This window comes from Oncorhynchus clarkii, chromosome 10 (genome assembly GCF_045791955.1).
Source record: "Oncorhynchus clarkii lewisi isolate Uvic-CL-2024 chromosome 10, UVic_Ocla_1.0, whole genome shotgun sequence".
Taxonomy (NCBI): Eukaryota; Metazoa; Chordata; class Actinopteri; order Salmoniformes; family Salmonidae; genus Oncorhynchus; species Oncorhynchus clarkii.
Window position 1 is genome coordinate 6,160,842 of NC_092156.1, and position 25,610 is coordinate 6,186,451.

The following is a 25,610-nucleotide window of genomic DNA, read 5'->3' on the forward strand; positions in this document are numbered from 1 at the left end:
GAAGCGCCCTCTATTGATTGTTTGGGTAGGTTTCGTAAAGTAGACCTTATAGCTATTGCTGACCATTATGGATTTGTTTTCCCTGAGAAAGCCCTAAAGGCTGAGCTTTTGGTGCTAGTCAGGGAGGGTTTAGTGAGAGAACGGATTCTCTCATTGCAAGGAGAGGAGACGGGTAGACCTTCTGATGCCAAGTCGGAGGACAGGGCGGAGGAAGGGGTTCCTCGTACCCCTTTTACATTGCCCCGATTCGATCCTTTATCTTCTGCTTCGCGTCGTTCAGATGGAAGTGCTAGGCTGAAGGTGAGGCTGGCTCGGTTAGAAATGGAGCAAAAAGATAAAGAGAGACAGATGAATTTTGAACTTGAAATTAGGAGAATAGAAGCTGACAAGGAGGTGAGGATCCGACAACTGGAGCTAGACGCTCGCTCCAGTGCGACTCCACAAGCTGCTCATCATCAAACCCACTTCGATGTGAGTAAAAACATAGCTTTAGTCCCACCATTCCGAGAGTCGGAAGTTGATTCTTATTTCTCTGCGTTTGAGCGTGTGGCCGCTGCGCTGCATTGGCCACTCGAGGTTTGGCCGCTCCTGTTACAATGTAAATTGTCTGGGAAAGCCCAGGAAGTAGTAGCTGCGCTCTCCCTGGAAGACAGTTTACACTACGATACAGTTAAAACTACCGTGTTGCGGGCTTATGAGTTGGTGCCTGAAGCTTATAGACAGCGCTTCAGGAACCACAAGAAACTCTCTCAACGTACATTTGTTGAATTTGCTAGGGACAAAGAGTCTCTGTTTAGTCGCTGGTGTTCAGCCAGCAAAGCTAACACCTTTGCTGATATTAAGGAGTTGATGCTGTTGGAGGACTTTAAAGGCAACCTCCCAGATAGAATTGTAGTTCATTTAAATGAACAGAAAGTGGTGACATTGGCCCAAGCAGCAGTGTTGGCAGATGAGTACGCTTTGACACACAAAACTGTCTTTGGTGCACCACGTTTTGAAGGCCGGACGATTACGTCATCAGTTCCTCGTTCAGGTCGCTATTCCTCTGAAAACCCTAAGCCTTTTCATGAAATCCGTGAATGTTTTTACTGTCACCAAAAGGGTCACGTGATTGCGGACTGCCCAGTTTTGAAAAATAAACCGAAACAGTCCCAGCCACCGTCCCCAAAAATGAAAAGTTTGGGTTTAGTCAAGTCTTTGGCTCGTCCATTGGATCGAGTTGTTGATTCAGCATTTGAGAAACCGGATCCTGTCTATGCTCCGTTTATCTCTACCGGTTATGTTTCCTTAACAGGAGAACAATCTGATCAAAAGCCTATCCAAATCCTACGAGACACCGGGGCGGCGCAGTCAGTAATCATTACTGATGCTTTACCCTGGTCTCCTGAAACGTATTGTGGCTCACATGTCATATTACAGGGGATAGAGACAAAAACCGTACCTGTACCATTACACTGGGTCCACTTAGTGTCAGACTTGGTATCAGGACGTTTCCGTGTTGGTGTAGTATCTACACTGCCAGTAAAAGGAGTCACATTGCTACTAGGGAATGATATTGCTGGTGGTAATGTCATTCCTGTGTTAGAGGTAGTAGACAATCCAGAAATCAGAACTACAGATGAGAAATTGGTTCAAGCATTTCCACATGTTTTTCCTGCTTGTGTGTTAACGAGGGCACAATCTCGCAAGCTAGGAGATGTGGTGGATTTGGCTAGTTCTATTTTTGAGAATGTTGAGGTAGAAGACAATGCACCGAGTATGCCTTCTGCAATGCCGACAGTTTTTACCCCCGTAAAAACTAAGGCAGGGGAAAACGAAATTGTGCCCCAATTACATGACATTCTTTTGTCTGTCACCCCTGAGAAGGTGATTGAATGTCAAAAAGAAGACACCAGTCTTCGCAAGTGTTTTGCTTCGGTAATTTCCATTGAGGAAGCTAAAACTAGAGAGACCGCCTACTTTATGGAAGCAGGAGTTTTGATGCGTAAATGGGCATCTCATGACACCATTAATGACTGGAGTGAAGTGTGTCAAGTGGTTGTTCCTACACCGTTCCGACAGCAGGTGCTGTCACTCGCCCATGACCAGGCGTGGTCTGGACACTTTGGGATCACAAAGACTTATAACCGGGTCCTTCGTCATTTCTTCTGGCCAGGTTTGAAGTCTGACGTGGTCCAATTTTGTAAAACATGTCACATATGTCAACTCACTGGGAAAGTGAATCAAACAGTTCCTCGAGCGCCGCTCTGCCCGATTCCTGTGGTGGGGGAACCGTTTGAAAAAGTGATAATTGATTGTGTAGGTCCATTGCCGAAAACCAGGTCAGGTAACCAGTTCCTACTAACAATAATGTGCAGTGCTACTCGATACCCAGAGGCTATTCCTCTCCGTACTATAACGGCTAAGACTGTGGTGAAGGCACTAGTGAAGTTCTTCTCTACGTTTGGACTCCCTAAAGTAATCCAAACTGATCAGGGATCCAACTTCATGTCTAAACTGTTTTCAAATGTGTTAAAGACATTGTGTATTTCCCATCAGGTCTCTAGTCCGTATCATCCAGAGAGTCAAGGGGCTCTAGAACGCTGGCATCAGACGCTGAAGGCAATGCTACGCAAGTATTGTGTGGATACCAGTACTGATTGGGATGAGGGGGTGCCCTTTGTCCTATTTGCTATAAGGGAAACGATACAAGAGTCCTTAGGGTTCAGCCCTGCTGACCTTGTGTTTGGACACACCCCACGGGGTCCGCTTAAAGTTTTGAAGGAGCACATCTTATCTCCTACACCCAGTAGCGCCCCTAAAAATGTGTTGGAATATGTCAGTAAGATGCGGGAGAGACTGCACACCGCATGTGCGTTAGCCCAAAAGTCTCTCTCCTCGTCTCAAAAACGCATATATAAAAGCCAGTGTTCTGTTCAGGAGAGAGATTTTTGGAGGTAGGGATTGCTGAGAGAGATTTTGCTAGAGAGATTTGCTAGAAAGATTTGCTAGAGTTTAGCTGGGAGGTCAATGCTGAAAGTTGGTATGTATTGTGAGTTTGTTGCTCAGATAGAGCTTAGTTGATGTCCTCTGTTTCTTAATTTGTTTGTAAAATTGTGTAATATTCTGTTTCATTTGTTCCCAGGGGGGAAGGGGAAGGCACCTTGGGAGTGCTTAGGCAAGAGGCCCGCGGGCATACATATACCCGTAGTATATTCACTGTCTAGGCACACTAGGTAAGACCTGGGCGGACCCCCCCTGTATTTTGGTTAGGGCACCAGGTGGTGCTAAATTAGGTAAGTGGTGGGTAGGCAGGTAAGATAGGAGAGGGGGGGGGGCTTTGAGATTTACTTTCTTTGCTTTGGTTCCGTCCAGCCCCTTTTCCCCATATTACCGTGTACAGGAATAAAGTCCTTGTAAAACGGTACCACATTCTGCCTGTTGTCATCCTTTCTCGCACCTACAGTCCATACCTTTTTCACTTCACAGAGAGTTTAGTTGTAGCAGGGTGTTGCGTTCCCTCTTCATAGAGGCGTGCGTAACACCAATCACCATAGGTCACTGGCCAGTGTAGTTATCAGTCTGACCAATCACCATAGGTCACTGGCCAGTGTAGTTATCAGTCTGACCAATCACCATAGGTCACTGGCCAGTGTAGTTATCAACCTGACCAATCACCATAGGTCACTGGCCAGTGTAGTTATCAACCTGACCAATCACCATAGGTCACTGGCCAGTGTAGTTATCAACCTGACCAATCACCATAGGTCACTGGCCAGTGTAGTTATCAACCTGACCAATCACCATAGGTCACTGGCCAGTGTAGTTATCAGTCTGACCAATCACCATAGGTCACTGGCCAGTGTAGTTATCAGTCTGACCAATCACCATAGGAGTTTCTCTCTCTTTTTACCTGACAACTTTAGAGTCCTTGCAGGTGATGTGCAGTTGAAACATGTGTCGGCTCTCCACACTCTCGATCAGCATCAGAGGTACCTGTAGGGGGAGCCAGAGAGACATTACATTACACAGGACCCACAACACTTCTAGTTTAGCTACGCTATTGTAGAGTAGGCTGCGAGCCTGAGGAGGTAGCCAGACTCTCCCCATTGGTTATGTAAATTCAGTCAAGCCTCTGTTTAGGTATATAGGCCTAAAACGAACCACACAACATCAATATCTATCCTTTTAAAAAACAGCAGCATTATTTGAACTTCCTTATAAAATCATCACATTGCACGTTAAATCACCTTTCAATAAACTAGAAAGTTTATATATGTCAAGGTATTTACACTTTTCATAGTTGTCATATAGTAAATTGCCACACAGTTAATCTCATTCATACAAAAACAACAACCATTATACAACCATATAAATCATTTTAAGTCAAGGCCTGTAGTCTATTCTAGAGTGTTCCTTCTGTCATGCTGAGCCTGATTCTAGAGTGTTCCCTCTGTCATGCTGAGCCTGATTCTAGAGTGTTCCCTCTGTCATGCTGAGCCTGATTCTAGAGTGTTCCCTCTGTCATGCTGAGCCTGATTCTAGAGTGTTCCCTCTGTTATGCTGAGCCTGATTCTAGAGTGTTCCCTCTGTCATGCTGAGCCTGATTCTAGAGTGTTCCCTCTGTCATGCTGAGCCTGATTCTAGAGTGTTCCCTCTGTCATGCTGAGCCTGATTCTAGAGTGTTCCCTCTGTCATGCTGAGCCTGATTCTAGAGTGTTCCCTCTGTTATGCTGAGCCTGATTCTAGAGTGTTCCCTCTGTCATGCTGAGCCTGATTCTAGAGTGTTCCCTCTGTCATGCTGAGCCTGATTCTAGAGTGTTCCCTCTGTCATGCTGAGCCTGATTCTAGAGTGTTCCCTCTGTTATGCTGAGCCTGATTCTAGAGTGTTCCCTCTGTCATGCTGAGCCTGATTCTAGAGTGTTCCCTCTGTCATGCTGAGCCTGATTCTAGAGTGTTCCCTCTGTCATGCTGAGCCTGATTCTAGAGTGTTCCCTCTGTCATGCTGAGCCTGATTCTAGAGTGTTCCCTCTGTCATGCTGAGCCTGATTCTAGAGTGTTCCCTCTGTCATGCTGAGCCTGATTCTAGAGTGTTCCCTCTGTCATGCTCAGCCTGTCGTGTTCCATTACCGCAGCTCTGTTATTGGTCCACGGGGTCAGAGGTGTTAATGACGGCACTCCAAACTCAACAGTTATACAATTACCCAATGAGGCTTGACTTTTGATTGGGGCTGACCAATCACCATCCACGCTGGTGGGTGTGGGGGGGGGGGGGGGTTAGATTGCTTCCAATTGAAAAGTTAAAATGAGATTTTATTCTTCTAGGGTGCACATTAATCCAGCAGCAGTCAGTCTGAACCGAACAGAGAATTAATGACAGAAGCTCGTCTAGACTGTGAGGGAGGACGGGGGGGAGCCGAGGGTTGCCATTGACACAATGTACTCACAGAAATGTGATTGTCCACACCTGGATAGGTCTACAACACAGTAACAGGCACCAGGAACAGAGAGGGAGAAGAAACAGACCGAGCGAGGGGGAGCAGAGAGAGAAAAAGGGGGAGCAAAGAGAGAAAGAGGGGGGGGAGCAGAGAGAGAGAGAGAAAGAGGGGGAGCAGAGAGAGAGAGGGGAGCAGAGAGAGAGAGAGGGGGAGCAGAGAGAGAGAGGGGGAGCAGAGAGAGAGAGAGGGGGAGCAGAGAGAGGGAGAGAGAGAAAGAGGGAGAGCAGAGAGAAAGAGGGAGAGCAGAGAGAGAGAGAGGGAGAGCAGAGAGAGAGAGAGTGAGAGCAGAGAGAGAGAGAGGGAGAGCAGAGAGAGAGAGAGAGAAAGAGGGGGAGCAGAGAGAGAGAAATAGGGGGAGCAGAGAGAGAAAGAGGGAGAGCAGAGAGCGAAAGAGGGAGAGCAGAGAGAGAGAGAGAAAGAGGGAGAGCAGAGAGAGAGAAAGAGGGGGAGCAGAGAGAGAGAGAAAGAGGGAGAGCAGAGAGAGAGAAAGAGAAAGAGGGGGAGCAGAGAGAGAGAAAGAGGGGGAGCAGAGAGAGAAAGAGGGGGAGCAGAGAGAGAAAGAGGGGGAGCAGAGAGAGAAAGAGGGAGAGCAGAGAGAGAAAGAGGGAGAGCAGAGAGAGAAAGAGGGAGAGCAGAGAGAGAAAGAGGGAGAGCAGAGAGAGAAAGAGGGGGAGCAGAGAGAGAGAGAAAGAGGGGGAGCATAGAGAGAAAGAGGGAGAGCAGAGAGCGAAGCAGAGAGAGAGAGGGAGAGCAGAGAGAGAAGCAGAGAGAGAAAGAGGGAGAGCAGAGAGAGAAGCAGAGAGAGAAAGAGGGAGAGCAGAGAGAGAAAGAGAAAGAGAGAGAGAGAGAGAGAGAAAGAGAAGAGAGAGAGAGAGAAAGAGGGAGAGCAGAGAGAGAGAACGGTGTCAAGACGGGAGGAAATGGAAAAATGATTAAACTAAAGAAATAAAACAGAAGGAAGTGGAGGTTAAATGGAACATCAAAAGACAGTGAGCTATAGATGGAAGATAATAAACTGAAGCAGAGAAAAAAAAATCACAAGGTAGAACCACAACCAAGAGAAGGAGAGAAGAGAAGGAGAGAAGAGAAGGAGAGAAGACGAGAAGAGAAGAGAAGAAAAGGAGAGAAGAGAAGAAAAGGAGAGAAGAGAAGGAGAGAAGAGAAGGAGAGAAGAGAAGAAAGGGAGAGAAGAGAAGGAGAGAAGAGAAGAAAAGGAGAGAAGAGAAGGAGAGAAGGTAAGAAAAGGAGAGAAGAGAAGGAGAGAAGAGAAGAAAAGGAGAGTAGAGAAGAAAAGGTGATAAGAGAAGGAGAGAAGAGAAGGAGAGAAGAGAAGAAAAGGAGATAAGAGAAGAAAAGGAGAGTAGAGAAGAAAAGGAGATAAGAGAAGGAGTGAAGAGGAGAGAAGGAGAGTAGAGAAGAAAAGGAGATAAGAGAAGGAGAGAAGAGAAGAAAAGGAGAGTAGAGAAGAAAAGGAGATAAGAGAAGGAGAGAAGAGAAGGAGTGAAGAGGAGAGAAGAAAAGGAGAGAAGAGAAGAAAAGGAGAGAAGAGAAGGAGAGAAGAGAAGGAGAGAAGAGAAGGAGAGAAGAGAAGAAAAGGAGAGAAGAGAAGAGAAGGAGAGAAGAGAAGGAGAGAAGAGAAGGAGAGAAGAGAAGGAGAGAAGAAAAGGAGAGAAGAGAAGGAGAGAAGAAAAGGAGAGAAGAGAAGAGAAGGAGAGAAGAAAAGGGAAGGAGAGAAGAGAAGGAGAGAAGAGAAGGAGAGAAGAAAAGGAGAGAAGATAAGGAGAGAAGAAAAGGAGAGAAGAGAAGGAGAGAAGAAAAGGAGAGAAGAGAAGGAGAGAAGAGAAGGAGAGAAGAGAAATAACCTCAATGGGCTCAAAGGGTGAGAACAAAGCGATTAGAAGGAGGTGGCTTAGGGGAGAGAGCTGGTTGGCTAACGGTTACTAACGGTTACTACAGTTCATCTGTGCCTCTGACTAGGTTCAGTGCAGGACCCTGCTTGCACTGTGAAACGCCAATCCTTCACTTCTCTTCTTTGAGATGTTGCTTAATCCTGTCTATAGACAGAGAAAACATCGGCAGAATGCCCACTGTACGGCGTGCCACTTTTCAGAAATGTTACTTAACGTTTACTACTAGAAATGTTGCTAAACCCTACATATTACCCAGAATACTTTTCAACAAACAGAGTAAACAGACAGTAAAAAGGGAGAAAAAAACCCCAGGGAATTTAAAATTTTGATATGAAGGAAGCATAAACTCTGACAGTGCAGACCTATGTGAGTCCTGCTACAAGGCCTCTGCAAGCTGAGGGAGGAGGAATCTCTCTGCCAGGTCAGTGAATGAAAACAACTAGGCTGTTTGTATTACAGCAGGGGCTGATGTCAGTAGGAGGGGACGTGTGTGTGTGTGTGTGTGTGTGTGTGTCTATGCAAGTAAGGAATCATTGGCACCGGCTCCCTAAAACCCCAGAGGCCACGTCAAAACAGTCCTGGCTGGTGAGATCAGAGACACTGCTCAATGCATCGCTCTCTCTCTGAGGCTAGAGGAGGACCAAGCACCAGGGGGTGAGGAGGCTAGAGGAGGACCAAGCACCAGGGGGTGAGGAGGCTAGAGGAGGACCAAGCACCAGGGGGTGAGGAGGCTAGAGGAGGACCAAGCACCAGGGGGTGAGGAGGCTAGAGGAGGACCAAGCACCAGGGGGTGAGGAGGCTAGAGGAGGACCAAGCACCAGGGGGCGAGGAGGCTAGAGGAGGACCAAGCACCAGGGGGTGAGGAGGCTAGAGGAGGACCAAGCACCAGGGGGTGAGGAGGCTAGAGGAGGACCAAGCACCAGGGGGTGAGGAGGCTAGAGGGGGCCATTAGGAAGCAGGCTGTGTGTTCATCATGTCTTACATTGATGACGGAGTCCTTGAACTTGATGTGGAGCCTGTAGTTGGAGATGGCGATGACGGCGTCGTCGGCTCGGCCCAGATACTCCACCCCTTCCCCCTGAAGAGCTGGGAACGGCACCTGGAGAGGACGCAAACGTCAATACAAAAGGTTAAGACTACAACGACGCAACGTTAAAAAGACAACACCAGATCAACGGTGTGATAAGGAAAAACTGGGAAAAAATATATATATATTTTTTTTACCAAAAAAAATCAGGAAACAAAACGCAACACAACATTAAAACACTGCAGTGTTACATCCACCTAGACCTATATTTATCATCCTCGTCTACTCTCTCCTCGTCTACTCTCTCCTCGTCTACTCTCTCCTCGTCTACTCTCTCCTCGTCTACTCTCTCCTCGCCTACTCTCTCCTCGTCTACTCTCTCCTACTCTCTCCTCGTCTACTCTCTCCTCGTCTACTCTCTCCTCGTCTACTCTCGCCTACTCTCTCCTCGTCTACTCTCTCCTCGTCTACTCTGTCCTCGTCTACTCTCTCCTCGTCTACTCTCTCCTCGTCTACTCTCGCCTACTCTCTCCTCGTCTACTCTCTCCTCGTCTACTCTGTCCTCGTCTACTCTCTCCTCGTCTACTCTCGCCTACTCTCTCCTCGTCTACTCTCTCCTACTCTCTCCTCGTCTACTCTCTCCTCGTCTACTCTGTCCTCGTCTACTCTCTCCTCCTCTCTCCTCGTCTACTCTCTCCTACTCTCTCCTCGTCTACTCTCTCCTACTCTCTCCTCGTCTACTCTCTCCTCGTCTACTCTCTCCTCGTCTACTCTCTCCTCGTCTACTCTCTCCTCGTCTACTCTCTCCTACTCTCTCCTCGTCTACTCTGTCCTCGTCTACTCTCTCCTACTCTCTCCTCGTCTACTCTCTCCTCGTCTACTCTCTCCTACTCTCTCCTTGTCTACTCTCTCCTCGTCTACTCTCTCCTCGTCTACTCTGTCCTCGTCTACTCTCTCCTACTCTGTCCTCGTCTACTCTGTCCTCGTCTACTCTCTCCTACTCTCTCCTCGTCTACTCTCTCCTACTCTCTCCTCGTCTACTCTGTCCTCGTCTACTCTCTCCTACTCTCTCCTCGTCTACTCTGTCCTCGTCTACTCTCTCCTACTCTCTCCTCGTCTACTCTCTCCTAGTCTACTCTGTCCTCGTCTACTCTCTCCTACTCTCTCCTCGTCTACTCTCTCCTCGTCTACTCTCTCCTCGTCTACTCTCTCCTACTCTCTCCTCGCCTACTCTCTCCTACTCTCTCCTCGTCTACTCTCTCCTCGTCTACTCTCTCCTCGTCTACTCTCTCCTCGTCTACTCTCTCCTCGTCTACTCTGTCAGGAGTGAACAGCCACACACACATCAAACCAGAACAAAATAAAAATGGTGTCCAGTGGACCACCAAACAATCTCTTTAAAAAACACACTCGTCTCCAACAGCAATCATACGCCCTGTGTATTTCCAGGGCTGTTTCTGGAGGACTTGTTATGATCTAAGATGGATTTAGTCTTCTGAAGAGAGACCACAAACTGCACTGCTCAGCTATATACACTCACTGAACCTTACAGCTTGACTGGACAATGGTTACCATGGAGATCTGCTTTGGTTAAAAACAGCATAGAAATAGAATGACTAGATTATATTTCTAATGGTAAAGAGGGCCGCATGGATAGGAGAGGGGAGAGAGGGAGAGGGAAGAGAGGGAGAGGGGGGAGAGAGGGAGAGGGGAGAGAGGGAGAGGGGAGAGAGGGAGAGGGAGAGGGGGGAGAGGGAGAGGGGGGAGAGAGGGAGAGGGGAGAGAGAGAGAGGGGAGAGAGGGAGAGAGGGGAGAGAGGGAGAGAGGGAGAGGGGGAGAGAGGGAGAGGGGAGAGAGAGCGAGAGGGGAGCGAGAGAGAGGGGGGAGAGAGGGAGAGGGGAGAGAGAGAGAGAGGGGAGCGAGAGAGAGGGGGAGAGAGGGAGAGGGGAGAGAGGGAGAGGGGAGAGAGGAGAGAGAGCGAGAGGGGAGCGAGAGAGAGGGGGGAGAGAGGGAGAGGGGAGAGAGGGAGAGGGGAGAGAGGGAGAGGGGAGAGAGAGCGAGAGGGGAGCGAGGGAGAGGGGGGAGAGAGGGAGAGGGGAGAGAGAGCGAGAGGGGAGCGAGAGAGAGGGGGAGAGAGGGAGAGGGGAGAGAGGGAGAGGGGAGAGAGGGAGAGGGGAGAGAGGGGAGAGAGAGAGAGGGGAGAGAGAGGGAGAGGGGAGAGAGGGAGAGAGGGGAGCGAGAGAGAGGGGGGAGAGAGGGAGAGGGGAGAGAGGGAGAGGGGAGAGAGAGCGAGAGGGGAGCGAGAGAGCAAGTGGGAGAGGGTAGAGAGAGCGAGAGGGGAGCGAGAGAGCAAGTGGGAGAGGGTAGAGAGAGCGAGAGGGGAGCGAGAGAGCCAGAGAGATCCCTAGGGATGTAATACCTCACTACAAACAGAAAGCCACTGAGCAGCGCCTCTACCCAGTGGCCAGACACTACGCCGCTCCCTGGCTGGCGTACCCTTCCAGAACTGTGTACTAGGAGGTTGGAACATGGGGACAGTTGGGGGACAGTCCCAATTAGCACATAGCCGTACTAGCATAAAACGACCTCTGTGAGAGATGCGGGTTGGTCTTTGAGCCTGACTGAGCAGGCCGACAGGCTAAACAGGATGGCAGGGAAGTTGAAGAGTGTGTGTGTGTGTGTGTGTGTGTGTGATGGCTCTCAAACCTTCTATTAACATTCCAGCTAACGTGGCCATTGTATTAGTCCCCTAGACCCAGCGCTCAGCCCAGATTCCCCAGAGATGCATCCTAAACCGTAGCCTATTCCCCATAAGGGCTCTGGTCAAAAGTAGTGCACTATTTAGGGAATATGGTGCGAATCGAGACTCGAGGGAGGGACAAGAGCCACGCATTAAGATAATTGGTTTCCGTCACAATATAATAGAACACATTCTTCATTTCCTTCAGAAGCAGCAATTTAGCTGCTTAAAAACCCAACCAGGTGGAGAGGGATCGGGGGGGAAGGGGGACTAAACAAGGGAAGTGGACTGTGCCCAAACTCCAAATGGATGGCTCACGTCGTCTAAAAACAGGATTTCCCCAGACCCTGTTTTAATGGGTTCTTACCACCCTGTTTCAGCTCTACATTCAAATATCCAAATCACCATCAAAAAAACATGGATTATTCGTTTCAGCTGTGTAGTGGGGGGGGGGGGGCAGCTAAAAAAAATATTAGCTTGAACTCTTCCCTCAATTCAACATTTAATCATACTTTACTGAGAATGATTTAATAGTGACGGTGACAAATTATGCCTCTGTTGGTGTTTTTATTAAAGTGGAGAGAGGCGACAGCTGGGGAACATCTGTGAGGTGTAAGGGAGGTTTTACAGTGTCTAAATGACATCGAATCACGAGTAGAGGTCCCATTTTCCTCCGGCTGGAACAAAGCTGAAGGCTTGTTCGCCGGTGTCACTATCAGGTCTGTAAAGCAAAGTGGGAGACGTTTTACTGTGTGTGTGTGTTTCAGTGTGTGTGTGTGTGTTTCAGTGTGTGTGTGTGTGTGTGTGTGTGTTTCAGTGTGTGTGTGTTTCAGTGTGTGTGTGTGTGTGTGTGTGTGTGTGTGTTTCAGTGTGTGTGTGTGTTTCAGTGTGTGTGTGTGTTTGTGTGTGTGTGTGTGTGTGTGTGTGTGTGTTTCAATGTGTGTGTGTGTGTGTGTGTGTGTGTTTCAATGTGTGTGTGTGTGTGTGTGTGTGTGTGTGTTTCAGTGTGTGTGTGTGTGTGTGTGTGTGTGTGTGTGTGTGTGTGTGTGTGTGTTTCAATGTGTGTGTGTGTGTTTCAATGTGTGTGTGTGTGTGTGTGTGTGTGTATGTGTTTCAGTGTGTGTGTGTTTCAATGTGTGTGTGTGTGTGTGTGTGTGTGTGTGTGTGTGTTTCAATGTGTGTGTGTGTGTGTGTGTGTGTGTGTGTTTCAGTGTGTGTGTGTTTCAATGTGTGTGTGTGTGTGTGTGTTTCAGTGTGTGTGTTTCAGTGTGTGTGTGTGTGTGTGTGTGTTTCAGTGTGTGTGTTTCAGTGTGTGTGTGTGTGTGTGTGTGTTTCAGTGTGTGTGTTTCAGTGTGTGTGTGTGTGTGTGTGTGTGTGTTTCAGTGTGTGTGTTTCAGTGTGTGTGTGTGTGTGTGTGTGTGTGTGTTTCAGTGTGTGTGTTTCAGTGTGTGTGTGTGTGTGTGTGTGTGTGTGTGTGTGTGTGTGTGTGTTTCAGTGTGTGTGTGTGTGTGTGTGTGTGTGTGTGTGTGTGTGTGTGTGTGTGTGTGTGTGTGTCTGGGGAATTGAAGAACATCTCTAACCAATACGTATATATATTTTTCCCCACTCAAGTATTTGTGACGCCGTGTGCCGGGACCTTCTTGACGAGCGAAAAGTGGTTTATCGTTGTTATGCTGTGAGAATTCATTAGGAGAGAGACTACAACACCTCAATTATAATGATTCTATTTTACACACGCATCAAAACACTGTTAATGCTGTTGCCTAGAGACACACAATACCGCACTGCCTCATTACAGCCAGAATGTGCCGAGTCGTCCCCAGCAGATCCTACTTTTAGAGTTTGAAAATACACAGCACGCAGGGGAGATGTCTGAAGAGCAGGTACACTTGAGACAACATCATTAGCGAACGCAGGGCTGGGAAAGCTGTAGCCTAGAGTGTACAGTACAGAAAACCGACTGAGCAGCAGGAGCAGGTGACTGAGCAGCAGGAGCAGGTGACTGGGCCTGGGGACAAGATAAATACTACGTATGTCTGCACTGGAGAAGAGAAAGAAAAAACTAAATAAATAAAAACACTTTGTTATTTCGTAATCTAGGCTATTCATTAGGATTCTCATAAGCTCCCCGTTCTCTCTGATGAAATGAATGATCAGAGAAATGGGTCACAGGAAGGAGAGATGATGTCACTTCCCCCCCCCCCCCCCCCCCCCTTTTCTTTTTGCAGGCTTCGGATTGAATAGAGGCCATGACGGTGTTAAAGCCCCAGTGCAATCAAACGATGTGTATTATGTATTTTATATATATTATATGTATTATGTATTTTATATATATTATATATTTTATATATATTATATGTATTATGTATTTTATGTGTATTATGTATTTTATATATATTTTATATATATTATATGTATTATGTATTTTATATATTTTATGTGTATTATGTATTTTATATATATTATATATTTTATATGTATTATGTATTTTATATATATTATATATTTTAAGTGTATTATGTATTTTATATATATTATATATTTTATGTGTATTATGTATTTTATATATATTTTATATATATTATATGTATTATGTATTTTATATATTTTATGTGTATTATGTATTTTATATATATTATATATTTTATGTGTATTATGTATTTTATGTATTTTATGTGTATTATGTATTTTATATACAGTGCGTTCAGATCGGACTTTTCCCCCAAAAAATGTACGTTACATTTTTATTCTAAAAGGGATTACATCGCCCCAAACCCCCCCCCCCCCCCCCGCGTCAATCTACACACAATATCCCATAATGACAAATTTAAAAAAACGTTTTGAATTTGTATCTATTTTTATTTAATCACATAACTATTCAGAGCCTTTACTCAGTTCTTTGTTGAATCACCTTTGGTAGCGATTACAGCCTTGAGTCTTCTTGGGTATGACTTGGCACACCTGTATTTGGGGACTTTCTCCCATTCTTCTCATCAGACCTGCACAGCTATTTTCAGGTCTCTCCAGATATGTTCGATGTGGTTTAAGTCCGGGCTCTGGCTGGTTCACTCAAGGATATTCAGAGACAAGTCCCGAAGCCACTCCTACGTTGTCTTGGCTGTGTGCTTAGGGTCGTTGTCCTGTTGGAAGGTTAACCTTTGCCCCAGTCTGAGGTCCTGAGCAGGTTTTCATCAAGAAACTCTCTCATTTGCTCCGTTCATCTTTCCCTTGATCCTGACAAACATCCCCACAAAATGATGATGCCACCACCACCATGCTTCACTGTAGGGATGGTGACAGGTTTCCCACAGACGTGACACTTGGCATTCAGGCCAAAAAGTTCAATGTTGGTTTCATCAGACCAGAGAATCTCGTTTCTCATGATCTGAGAGACTTTAGGTGCCTTTTGGCAAACATCAAGCTGGCTGTCATGAGCCTTTTACTGAGGAGTGGCTTCTGTCTGGCCACTCTACCATAAAGGCCTGATTGGTGGAGTGCTGCAGAGATGGCTGTCCTTCTGGAAGGTTCGCTCATCTCCACAGAGGAACTCTGGCAGAGTGACCATCGGGTTCTTGGTCACCTCCCTGACCAAGGCCCTTCTCCCCCGAATGCTCAGTTTGGTCGGGCGGCCACAGCTCTAGGAAGAGTCTTGGTGGTTCCAAACTTCTTCCATTTAAGAATGGTGGAGACCACTGTGTTCTTGGGGACCTTCAATGCTGCAGAAATGTTTTGGTATCCTTCCCCAGATCTGTGCTTCGACACATTTCTGTCTCGGAGCTCTACGGACAATTCCTTCGACCTCATGGCTTGGTTTTTGCTCTGACATGCACTGTCAACTGTGGGACCTAATATAGACAGGTGTGTGCCTTTCCAAATCATTTCCAATCAATTGAATTTAACACAGGTGGACTCCAATCATCACCCCAAGGGTGATCAATGAAAACAAGATGCAACTGAGCACAATTTTGAGTGTCATAGCAAACGGTCTGAATAATTATGCAAATAAAATATGTTTTTTTACATTTTTAATACATTTGCAAACATTTCTTAAAATCTGGTTTCATTTCGTCATTATGGGATATCATCTGTGGATTGATGAGGATTTTTCATTTAATGAATCCATTTTAGAATAAGGCTGTTAAGTAATAAAATGTGGAAAAGGTCAAGGGGTCTGAATACTTTCCAAATGTGACAATACTGTCGCTGAGTCTAGACGGGGGGATGTCTAATTAGCTTGCAGTAACCCCCAGTTAATGGGGCCGTAGAATTGGTTAGCAAATTACAGCCGGCAACCCTACTGGTCTGCCTGTGCCTTTAAAGACATCAGTTGGCAGTGTGGTACTATCATGGGAATGACTGTCTGAAATGGTACAGAGACAAAGAGAGAGGGAAAGAGGGGGGAACAAGAGACGAGGAGGACAGAGGGAGTGATAAACGAGAGAGGGAGCGACTAAACCGATGCCTAAAAAGGAGGGAGGTTGACTTGAATAAAACAAAACGGGTACGAGGATCCTCTTGTGGGACAGCTGTGGGGAGACCGACACACTTGGAACAACGCGTGGCAGACAGACCCAAACGGCTCATAAAAACCACTTCATCAGGAAGTCTATTTGTCACCCTCTCAGTCGGTCTCCCTGTGTCTGCCTATCTACAGGCAATATTGGATGACACACGGTCACACATCCATTTTCTCAACCAATCACAGAGCAGTTAAGACAGTCCCACAGCACCACAGAGCAGTTAAGACAGTTCCACAGAGCAGATAGACAGTCCCACAGAGCAGTTAGACAGTCCCACAGAGCAGTTAAGACAGTCCCACAGAGCAGTTAAGACAGTCCCACAGAGCAGTTAAGACAGTCCCACAGAGCAGTTAAGACAGTCCCACAGAGCAGTTAAGACAGTCCCACAGGTCCCACAGAGCAGTTAGACAGTCCCACAGAGCAGTTAGACAGTCCCACAGAGCAGTTAGACAGTCCCACAGAGCAGCTAAGACAGTCCCACAGAGCAGCTAAGACAGTCCCACAGAGCAGCTAAGACAGTCCCACAGAGCAGCTAAGACAGTCCCACAGAGCAGCTAGACAGTCCCACAGAGCAGCTAGACAGTCCCACAGAGCAGCTAGACAGTCCCACAGAGCAGCAGTTCTACAGAGCAGCAGTCCCACAGAGCAGTTAGACAGTCCCACAGAGCAGTTAGACAGTCCCACAGAGCAGTTAGACAGTCCCACAGAGCAGTTACAGTCCCACAGTCCCACAGAGCAGTTAGACAGTCCCACAGAGCAGTTAGACAGTCCCACAGAGCAGTTAGACAGTCCCACAGAGCAGTTAGACAGTCCCACAGAGCAGTTAGACAGTCCCACAGAGCAGTTAAGACAGTCCCACAGAGCAGTTAGACAGTCCCACAGTCCCACAGAGCAGTTAGACAGTCCCATAGAGCAGTTAAGACAGTCCCACAGAGCAGTAAAAGTATTAATCCATTGTATAGCTGGGCGCTCCTTGTCTATTAGAAGCTACAGTGCATCACTCCGAGTAGATTGCAGCAGGTTGGAAGGGAATGCCATACCCCTAGAGAACATTCATTTTTCATGGGCTGCAGCTCCAACAAGAGAGGTTTGTGCTGCCATGCAGGAGCCAATCAAAGACAGGATCAAAGTCAGCAAGACAGGCGAGAGCCCGGAGACTTCCTTTAACCAGACCATAGGCGAAGTCCCAAATGGCATTCTATTTCCTATGTAGTGCACTAGTTTTGACCAGGGCCCATAGAAAGTAGTGCACTAGTTTTGACCAGGACCCATAGAAAGTAGTGCACTAGTTTTGACCAGGGCCCATAGAAAGTAGTGCACTGCATAGGGAATAGGGTACATTGGGATGCAGAGGCCTTTCCAATCCTCTCAGATCTCCACTAGTAACCAGTGGCTAGGGTGAGGGTTGTTTCTGCTCAGGGCCGAGGCGGGGAGGCAGAGGCCTTTCCAATCCTCTCAGATCTCCACTAGTAACCAGTGGCTAGGGTGAGGGTTGTTTCTGCTCAGGGCCGAGGCGGGGAGGCAGAGGCCTTTCCAATCCTCTCAGATCTCCACTAGTAACCAGTGGCTAGGGTGAGGGTTGTTTCTGCTCAGGGCCGAGGCGGGGAGGCAGAGGCCTTTCCAATCCTCTCAGATCTCCACTAGTAACCAGTGGCTAGGGTGAGGGTTGTTTCTGCTCAGGGCCGAGGCGGGGAGGCAGAGGCCTTTCCAATCCTCTCAGATCTCCACTAGTAACCAGTGGCTAGGGTGAGGGTTGTTTCTGCTCAGGGCCGAGGCGGGGAGGCAGAGCCCTTTCCAATCCTCTCAGATCTCCACTAGTAACCAGTGGCTAGGGTGAGGGTTGTTTCTGCTCAGGGCCGAGGCGGGGAGGCAGAGCCCTTTCCAATCCTCTCAGATCTCCACTAGTAACCAGTGGCTAGGGTGAGGGTTGTTTCTGCTCAGGGCCGAGGCGGGGAGGCCTCTAGAAGAAACACTTCAAAAATCACAATTTATTTATCCTATGCGCCAAATACAACCAGTGTAGTAGATTTTACAGCGAAAAGCTTGCTTACAAACTTTTCCCAACGATGCAGAATTTAAAATATAAAAATAGTAACTAACACAAGAGGATTTTTGTTTTGTTTTTACTTTTATTTAACTAGGCAAGTCAGTTAAGAACACATTCTTGTTTATAATGACGGCCCCAGGAACAGTGGGTTGACTGCCTTGTTCAGGGGCAGCATGATAGGTTTTTAAACTCGTTCAGCTCGGGGATTCGATCTTGTAAACCTTTCGGTTACTGGCCCAAAACTCTAACCACTAGGTTACCTGCCGCCCCATAAAATACCACACACAAGAAGGGAGCTTTATACAGGAAGTACCAGATCAATGTGGAGCTATATACAGGAAGTACCAGATCACTGTGGAGCTATATACAGGAAGTACAAGATCAATGTGGAGCTATATACAGGGAGTACCAGTACCAGATCAATGTGGAGCTATATACAGGGAGTACCAGTACCAGATCAATGTGGAGCTATATACAGGGAGTACCAGTACCAGATCAATGTGGAGCTATATACAGGGAGTACCAGTACCAGATCAATGTGGAGCTATATACAGGGAGTACCAGTACCAGATCAATGTGGAGCTATATACAGGGAGTACCAAATCAATGTGGAGCTATATACAGGGAGTACCAAATCAATGTGGAGCTATATACAGGAAGTACCAGATCAATGTGGAGCTATATACAGGGAGTACCAAATCAATGTGGAGCTATATACAGGAAGTACCAGATCAATGTGGAGCTATATACAGGAAGTACCAGATCAATGTGCAGAGCTACTTGAGTTAGATACCCTATGTATATAAAACCAGGGTAAAGTGACTAGGCATCCAGACAGATCAGAGTCACATAAAAGAATAAAGACCGGTCATGAACAGAGAAATGACAGAATAAATAACTGGGACTTTTACAGTGAGCGAGCAGCTTGAGAACACTTAAAATTACACAGTACCGTGCTTTTTATGACGGTCGGTAATGCTGCGTGTTATGACACCATCGAAGAAGAGTGGTTGTTTAATTCTACGGCATTCTATATAAAAACATTTTTTTTTAAAAAGAGAGACTCAGAAGTAGTCAAAGAGGTCATATCATTTCAAGGTGAAACAGGAGAGCATCATTAAAATGCTGATGGATAAAAATGCTTCTTTTTTTTCATTTCTCATATCATATGTGACATGAACAATAACATGTTAGAATGTGTTGTTTTTTTTAAAAACACTCTAGAATGGACGAGGTTCCCTGAGGCTGACCTAACAATTGGAGAACAATCCAATGATGTACACATTTAAAAAGAAAAAGTAGGAGGAGTCTCTTGACAGCAACATGAATGACTTGATAACAGTGCCTCTGCAGGTCCCTGTAAGGAAATGAACATCTAGGGAGAAAAACAGATATGGTTGACTGGAGATTGCTCAGCAGAAGGAAGTATTAAAAATCTAATGTCTGTCTGTTGAGGAAGGAGTACCAGAAGTAAATGACTCCCAAGGTGGTCGCTAGGAAACCACCACTCCCCGATCTTCTGACAGGAGAGGATCCACCCAAAAATATTTTTTTAAATATGCCTAAATGAAATATCAGGTTTTAGTAAAACACAAAATTGTATACAATAAGTGAATAAAATATAGTATAAATATAAAAGGTGGACTTTTTATGCTTATGCTGTCTAATATATTTCTACATTATTTTTTATCGATATCCCAAAAAATTCTGGTTAACAATTCAAGTATTTTACTGTGATTGTTTAAAAAAATTAAAAAACAATTGGTCATGAAGAAGAAAATAAAGCCATTTCACAACAATTTTGTTAAGGACTGTCCGAGAGTGGTCTCAGTAGGAAAGGGGAAAACTGAAACTAATTCACCGCCTGGTGACGTCACCAGACAGGCCAAAACTCCAACACACCAAAAAACAGGCTGAAATGTCAGGCAGTCATTCGGCTCTTGCACTAAAAGGGGATGTCATCATTTTCACAGTATTTTTTCCAGAGAGATACACAGTACAAGTCAAAAGTTTGTTTTTTTTCTTTATTTTTGCTATTTTCTACATTGTAGAATAATAGTGAAGACATCAGAACTATGAAATAACACATTTGGATCCATGTAGTAACCAAAGGGGAAAAAACCCTTGAATGAGTAGGTGAACCCCAAACTTTTGACTGGTACTGTATATGAATAAATCAATTGTTTTATTGCACTAGTCATTTAAGGATGTTTTTCTACTCACCGTATATAGACTTTTCTATTGTGTTATTGACTGTACGTTTGTTTATTCCATGTGTAACTCTGTTGTTGTTTGTGTCGCACTGCTTTGCTTTATCTTGGCCAGGTCGCAGTTGTAAATGACAACTTGTTCTCAACTGGCCTTCCTGGTTCAATAAAGGTGTTCTCAACTGGCCTACCTGGTTAAATAAAGGTGTTCTCAACTGGCCTACCTGGTTAAATAAAGGTGTTCTCAACTGGCCTACCTGGTTCAATAAAGGTGTTCTCAACTGGCCTACCTGGTTCAATAAAGGTGTTCTCAACTGGCCTACCTGGTTCAATAAAGGTGTTCTCAACTGGCCTACCTGGTTCAATAAAGGTGTTCTCAACTGGCCTACCTGGTTCAATAAAGGTGTTCTCAACTGGCCTACCTGGTTCAATAAAGGTGTTCACAACTGGCCTACCTGGTTAAATAAAGGTGTTCTCAACTGGCCTACCTGGTTCAATAAAGGTGTTCTCAACTGGCCTACCTGGTTAAATAAAGGTGTTCTCAACTGGCCTACCTGGTTAAATAAAGGTGTTCTCAACTAGCCTACCTGGTTAAATAAAGGTGTTCTCAACTGGCCTACCTGGTTCAATAAAGGTGTTCTCAACTGGCCTACCTGGTTAAATAAAGGTGTTCTCAACTGGCCTACCTGGTTCAATAAAGGTGTTCTCAACTGGCCTACCTGGTTCAATAAAGGTGTTCTCAACTGGCCTACCTGGTTCAATAAAGGTGTTCTCAACTGGCCTACCTGGTTAAATAAAGGTGTTCTCAACTGGCCTACCTGGTTAAATAAAGGTGTTCTCAACTGGCCTACCTGGTTCAATAAAGGTGTTCACAACTGGCCTACCTGGTTAAATAAAGGTGTTCTCAACTGGCCTACCTGGTTAAATAAAGGTGTTCACAACTGGCCTACCTGGTTAAATAAAGGTGTTCTCAACTGGCCTACCTGGTTCAATAAAGGTGTTCTCAACTGGCCTACCTGGTTAAATAAAGGTGTTCTCAACTGGCCTACCTGGTTCAATAAAGGTGTTCTCAACTGGCCTACCTGGTTAAATAAAGGTGTTCTCAACTGGCCTACCTGGTTAAATAAAGGTGTTCTCAACTAGCCTACCTGGTTAAATAAAGGTGAAATAAATAAATAAAAATACCCAGAGTCAGATAAAAGCATGGATACCATTTTTGTGTCTGTGTGCCGTTTAAGGACGTTTTTAGAAAGTTTAAGGACGTTTTTAGAGCCAATGCTAATAGCGCAATGACGAAGTCTACTGGAACAGCTAGCATGCACAGTCATTGCGCTAACACGAGCAATGCTAGAAGCTTAATTGGAAAAATCTCACATTATCCAATACATCATTTACATGCACACAATTACGTGATTGTGGATTAGTGAGATTAATATAATAGTTAGATTTTTTTTAAATGTTGACATTCTTTGCAAGAAGAACGATTTCCCTAATAAATCCTGTTTTACATGAACACATCTGAAATCAGGCTACCTGATGGCACTCTGATAAAACGCAAATCAAAACAAAAAACATTCTACCACAGCGACCATGTTATTGTTGGGAAGCATATTTTGATTCTGAGTTCAGACAAAAACTACTCCTCCATTCAGTTGTTCCGAACTCACTTCACACGCGCATAAAGAGGGAGGCTCTCGGCTGGTTCCCGGCGCAGGTCAAATACACAGCTGGAACGCCGATTAAGGCGTTATACTTAAATTTGATTTTGACCTGACTCTGACTCAGATCAGCAGAGTAAAGGTGTTTACATGACTATTGCATCATCTGCCTACTGCCTTAAATCAGTTTAATATTATTCGTGTGGATTTCTTTTTTGTATTTTATAAACATACTCATTGTGTGTTTTGAAGCCGTGTATTGGCAGCATCCAATTACCTTTTACCTATTTAAAAGGTAAATCTGTGGTCAGGACCAGGATGGATGACAGCAATATATACAGTGGGGCAAAACAAGTATTTAGTCAGCCACCAATTGTGCAATACATTTTGTTTCTGGTGTCCTTTGACAGCTCTTTGGTCTTGGCCATAGTGGAGTTTGGAGTGTGACTGTGAGATTGTGGACAGGTGTCTTTTATACTGACAATAAGTTCAAACAGGTGCCATTAATACAGGTAACGAGTGGAGGACAGAGGAGCCTCTTAAATAAGAAGTTACAGGTCTGTGAGAGCCAGAAATCTTGCTTGTTTGTAGGTGACCAAATACTTATTTTCCACCATAATTTGCAAATAAATAAATTCAAAATCCTACAATGTGATTTTCTGGATTCTTTTTCTCATTTTGTCTGTCATAGTTGAAGTGTACCTATGATGAAAATTAAAGGCCTCTCTCATCTTTTTAAGTGGGAGAACTTGCACAATTGGTGGCTGACTAAATACTTTTTTGCCCCACTATATTTTACATCAATTCCCATGATTAAAGTGGCTGGAGTTGAGCCACCATATTATGCCCAACCCTCTTACTTTCTTAATATAAATGTTCCTGAGTGGCACAGCCATCTAAAGGCACTGCATCTCAGTGCTAGAGGCGTCACTACAGACACCCTGGTTCGAATCCAGGCTGTATCACAACCGGACGTGATTGGGAGTCCCACAGGGTGGTTGTCCGGGGTTAGGCCATCATTGTAAATAAGAATTTGTACTTAATAACTTGTTAATAAAAGGTTAAATAAAATAAAAAAAATAAAACATTGTTTTACAATTCTAAATGATTTAGATAAAAGTTGGATTTGATCCTCTACTCTACCCTATTCTTGGTCTGCAGGTAGTCTAGTGGTTAGAGCATTGGGCCAGTAACCATAAGGTTGTTGGATCGAATCACCTCAGCAAAGCAGTTAAACCCACTGCTCCCCGGGCGCCGAAGACGTGGATAGTGATTAAGGCAGCCCTCTGCACCTCTCTGATTCAGAGGGGTTGGATTAAATGCGGAAGACACATTTCAGTTGGACAACTGACTAGGTATCCCCCCTTTCCTGATTACGTGTTGAGCCCAGACACCTTTTTTCTGCAGTACCAACTTAACAATAGTAGCCTCGCTTCCAGGTCTCCAGGGAGCTACTCTGCAATGCGGTCTTCTAATTTCAAACAGGATTACAGATGAGCTCATAGACTTGGCCCACTGCCACCGCAGCTAGCCGTCTCTCACCCAGCCAGACCCAGCCATGTCACGGCCACCTGCCTAGCCTAATCCACACCCAGTCTAATTGACTGAGTTCTAAAAGCCCTTTCTCCTGCGTGAAGTGGTAACCCGGGGTAACTGTGGATCACTGCTCTGAGGATGAGGTTAGATGATTTCCATTTACGCTGCCAATCTGGTTGAACATTTTCTTGAATTTGACCTGATTAGAATTGTTCTGGTTAATAAAAAATAAAAACATGTTTTTATAATAATAATAATAATAATAATAAATATACACACAAAAATGCAAATAAATAAAAAATATCGGCATCAGTAGGGGCTCCCGAGTGGCTCAGTGTAGACCACTCCATCTCAGTGCTAGAGGAGTCACTACAGACACCCTGGTTCGAATCCAGGCTGTATCACACCCAGCTGTGATTGGGAGTCCCATAGGGCGACGCCCAGTGTCTGGCCGGGGTGTAGGCCGACATTGTAAATTTTTAAAATTGTTCTTAACTGACTTGCCTTGTTAAATAAATACAATTTTAAAAAAATTGTGAGTTGTAAGTATGAAGACCACACACACACACACACACACACACACACACACACACACACACACACACACACACACACACACACACACACCTCTCCACTCTAGAACAAGCATGAACACTGAGAACAGTGTTAGTTAGTGTACTACAACCCTTCCCTATAGGACGTGGTATTTCAGAACCTACAGTATGAGCTAGCGGAGTTTCTACAGAACAGCAGCCTCATCTCACGCACAGCAGATTCCCATAGAGAGAAATAGCTTACTGTAGAGATGAGATGTTTACAATACTATCCTAGTGTGTGGGCTTTGTCTACTCTACCTGGTGTGTGTGTGTGTGTGTGTGTGTGTGTGTGTGTGTTCCCAGCCACCCACCTGTAGGTTGTTGTCCTCACTGACCAGCTCCTTCGGAGGGAACAGGTCCTTGGCTTGGATGTACTCCAGACTGGGTGGTCCCTCTTCACCCTGGAAGACAAGCAGGTGACACGTCAGCACACATTCCCATAGTAACAAAAACAGTACAGCACCACTTTACCAGATCAAAACACAGTACAGCACCACTTTACCAGATCAAACACAGTACAGCACCACTTTACCAGATAAAAAACAGTACAGCACCACTTTACCAGATAAAAAACAGTACAGCACCACTTTACCAGATAAAAAACAGTACAGCACCACGTTACCAGATCAAAACAGTACAGCACCACGTTACCAGATAAAAAACAGTACAGCACCACGTTACCAGATCAAAACAGTACAGCACCACGTTACCAGATCAAACAGAAAGCACTAGAACAGAGGCTTCAATCAAAATTGTCGCTCGCCCAGGAAAAAGGTCAATAAACCCCCCCCCCCCCCCCCCCCCAACTAACTCCCTTCACAGGAGTCTCTTTCCAGATCCTACGCCAGCAAGCATCTGTATGGTAATCTGCCATCTCAGCGGAGGAAGCGCGTCCACAGGCATCACGTAGCAGATGAAACATTGACCGTGATCGACCTCGGATAATAAATTAGGTGAAAGACCTCCGCATCAGATGGACTCCCAAGTCCCAAATGGGACCCTGTTCCCTTTTTGGTGCACTACTTTAGACCAGGTCCCATAGAAAGTAGTGCACTACTTTAGACCAGGTCCCATAGAAAGTAGTGCACTAAAGAGGTAGTAGGGGACCATTTGCGATGCAATGTGGTAGTGGTGGAGGGTGAATTGGCAGACAACAGGAGGTGAGATGTGGTGTGGGTGCAGGCCAGGCAATATCTTTCAAGCCCATATAATGCCTTCCCTGTTCTTCCCTGTTCTGGGTCATAGAAAATAATAATAATATATATTATAGAATTAGAGGAAGGGTTATTGTTCGGTTACGAAATTTGGCAATAAAGCACCAATATCTTTTTCCTCAGTTTATAACAGGCTTCGGGAACTCTGTTACGGTCGAACGTCAAACATTTACTCAGCACAGTGCCAGCAATCTTTGACGCAGGGTGCTACACAGGCTTCAGCAAACAGAGGAATGAAGGACGGGATTGGCCACTGCTGGGCTACGGTCAGTACACCACCAACACACCCAGCAGGTCAACTATTTTTTATTTAATTTTACCTTTATTTAACTAGGCAAGTCAGTTAAGAACAAATTCTTATTTTCAATGACGGCCTAGGAACAGTGGGTTAACTGCCTGTTCAGGGGCAGAACGACAGATTTGTACCTTGTCAGCTCGGGGGTTTGAACTTGCAACCTTCCGGTTACTAGGCCCAACGCTCTAACCACTAGGCTACCCTGCCGCCCCCCCCCCTACACTCTAACCACTAGACTACCTGCCCCCCCTACACTCTAACCACTAGGCTACCTGCCGCCCCTACGCTATAACCACTAGGCTACCTGCCGCCCCTACGCTCTAACCACTAGGCTACCTGCCGCCCCTACACTCTAACCACTAGGCTACCTGCCGCCCCTACGC

At 45.7% G+C, this 25,610-nt stretch overlaps 1 protein-coding gene across 12 annotated transcripts in view; it reads right to left on the bottom strand.

The window, feature by feature from the left end:
* The window catches only part of LOC139417938 (phosphatidylinositol-3,5-bisphosphate 3-phosphatase MTMR4-like), a 109,529-nt gene that overhangs the window by 41,950 nt on the left and 41,969 nt on the right, over positions 1–25,610 (bottom strand). For 8 of the 12 annotated variants that reach the window (XR_011635256.1, XM_071166934.1, XM_071166933.1 and 5 more), the window contains 4 exons: positions 24,030–24,119; positions 8,370–8,486; positions 5,427–5,456; positions 3,893–3,975 (listed from right to left, as the gene is read on the bottom strand). Coding sequence is in view for 11 of the 12 variants with exons in the window: in XM_071166934.1 (XP_071023035.1) it covers positions 3,893–3,975; positions 5,427–5,456; positions 8,370–8,486; positions 24,030–24,119 (320 nt within the window). In the remaining variant the exon portion in view is untranslated. The remainder of the gene's footprint in view (positions 1–3,892; positions 3,976–5,426; positions 5,457–8,369; positions 8,487–24,029; positions 24,120–25,610) is intronic. The other 4 variants (XM_071166943.1, XM_071166941.1, XM_071166944.1 and 1 more) reach the window with 1 other exon arrangement.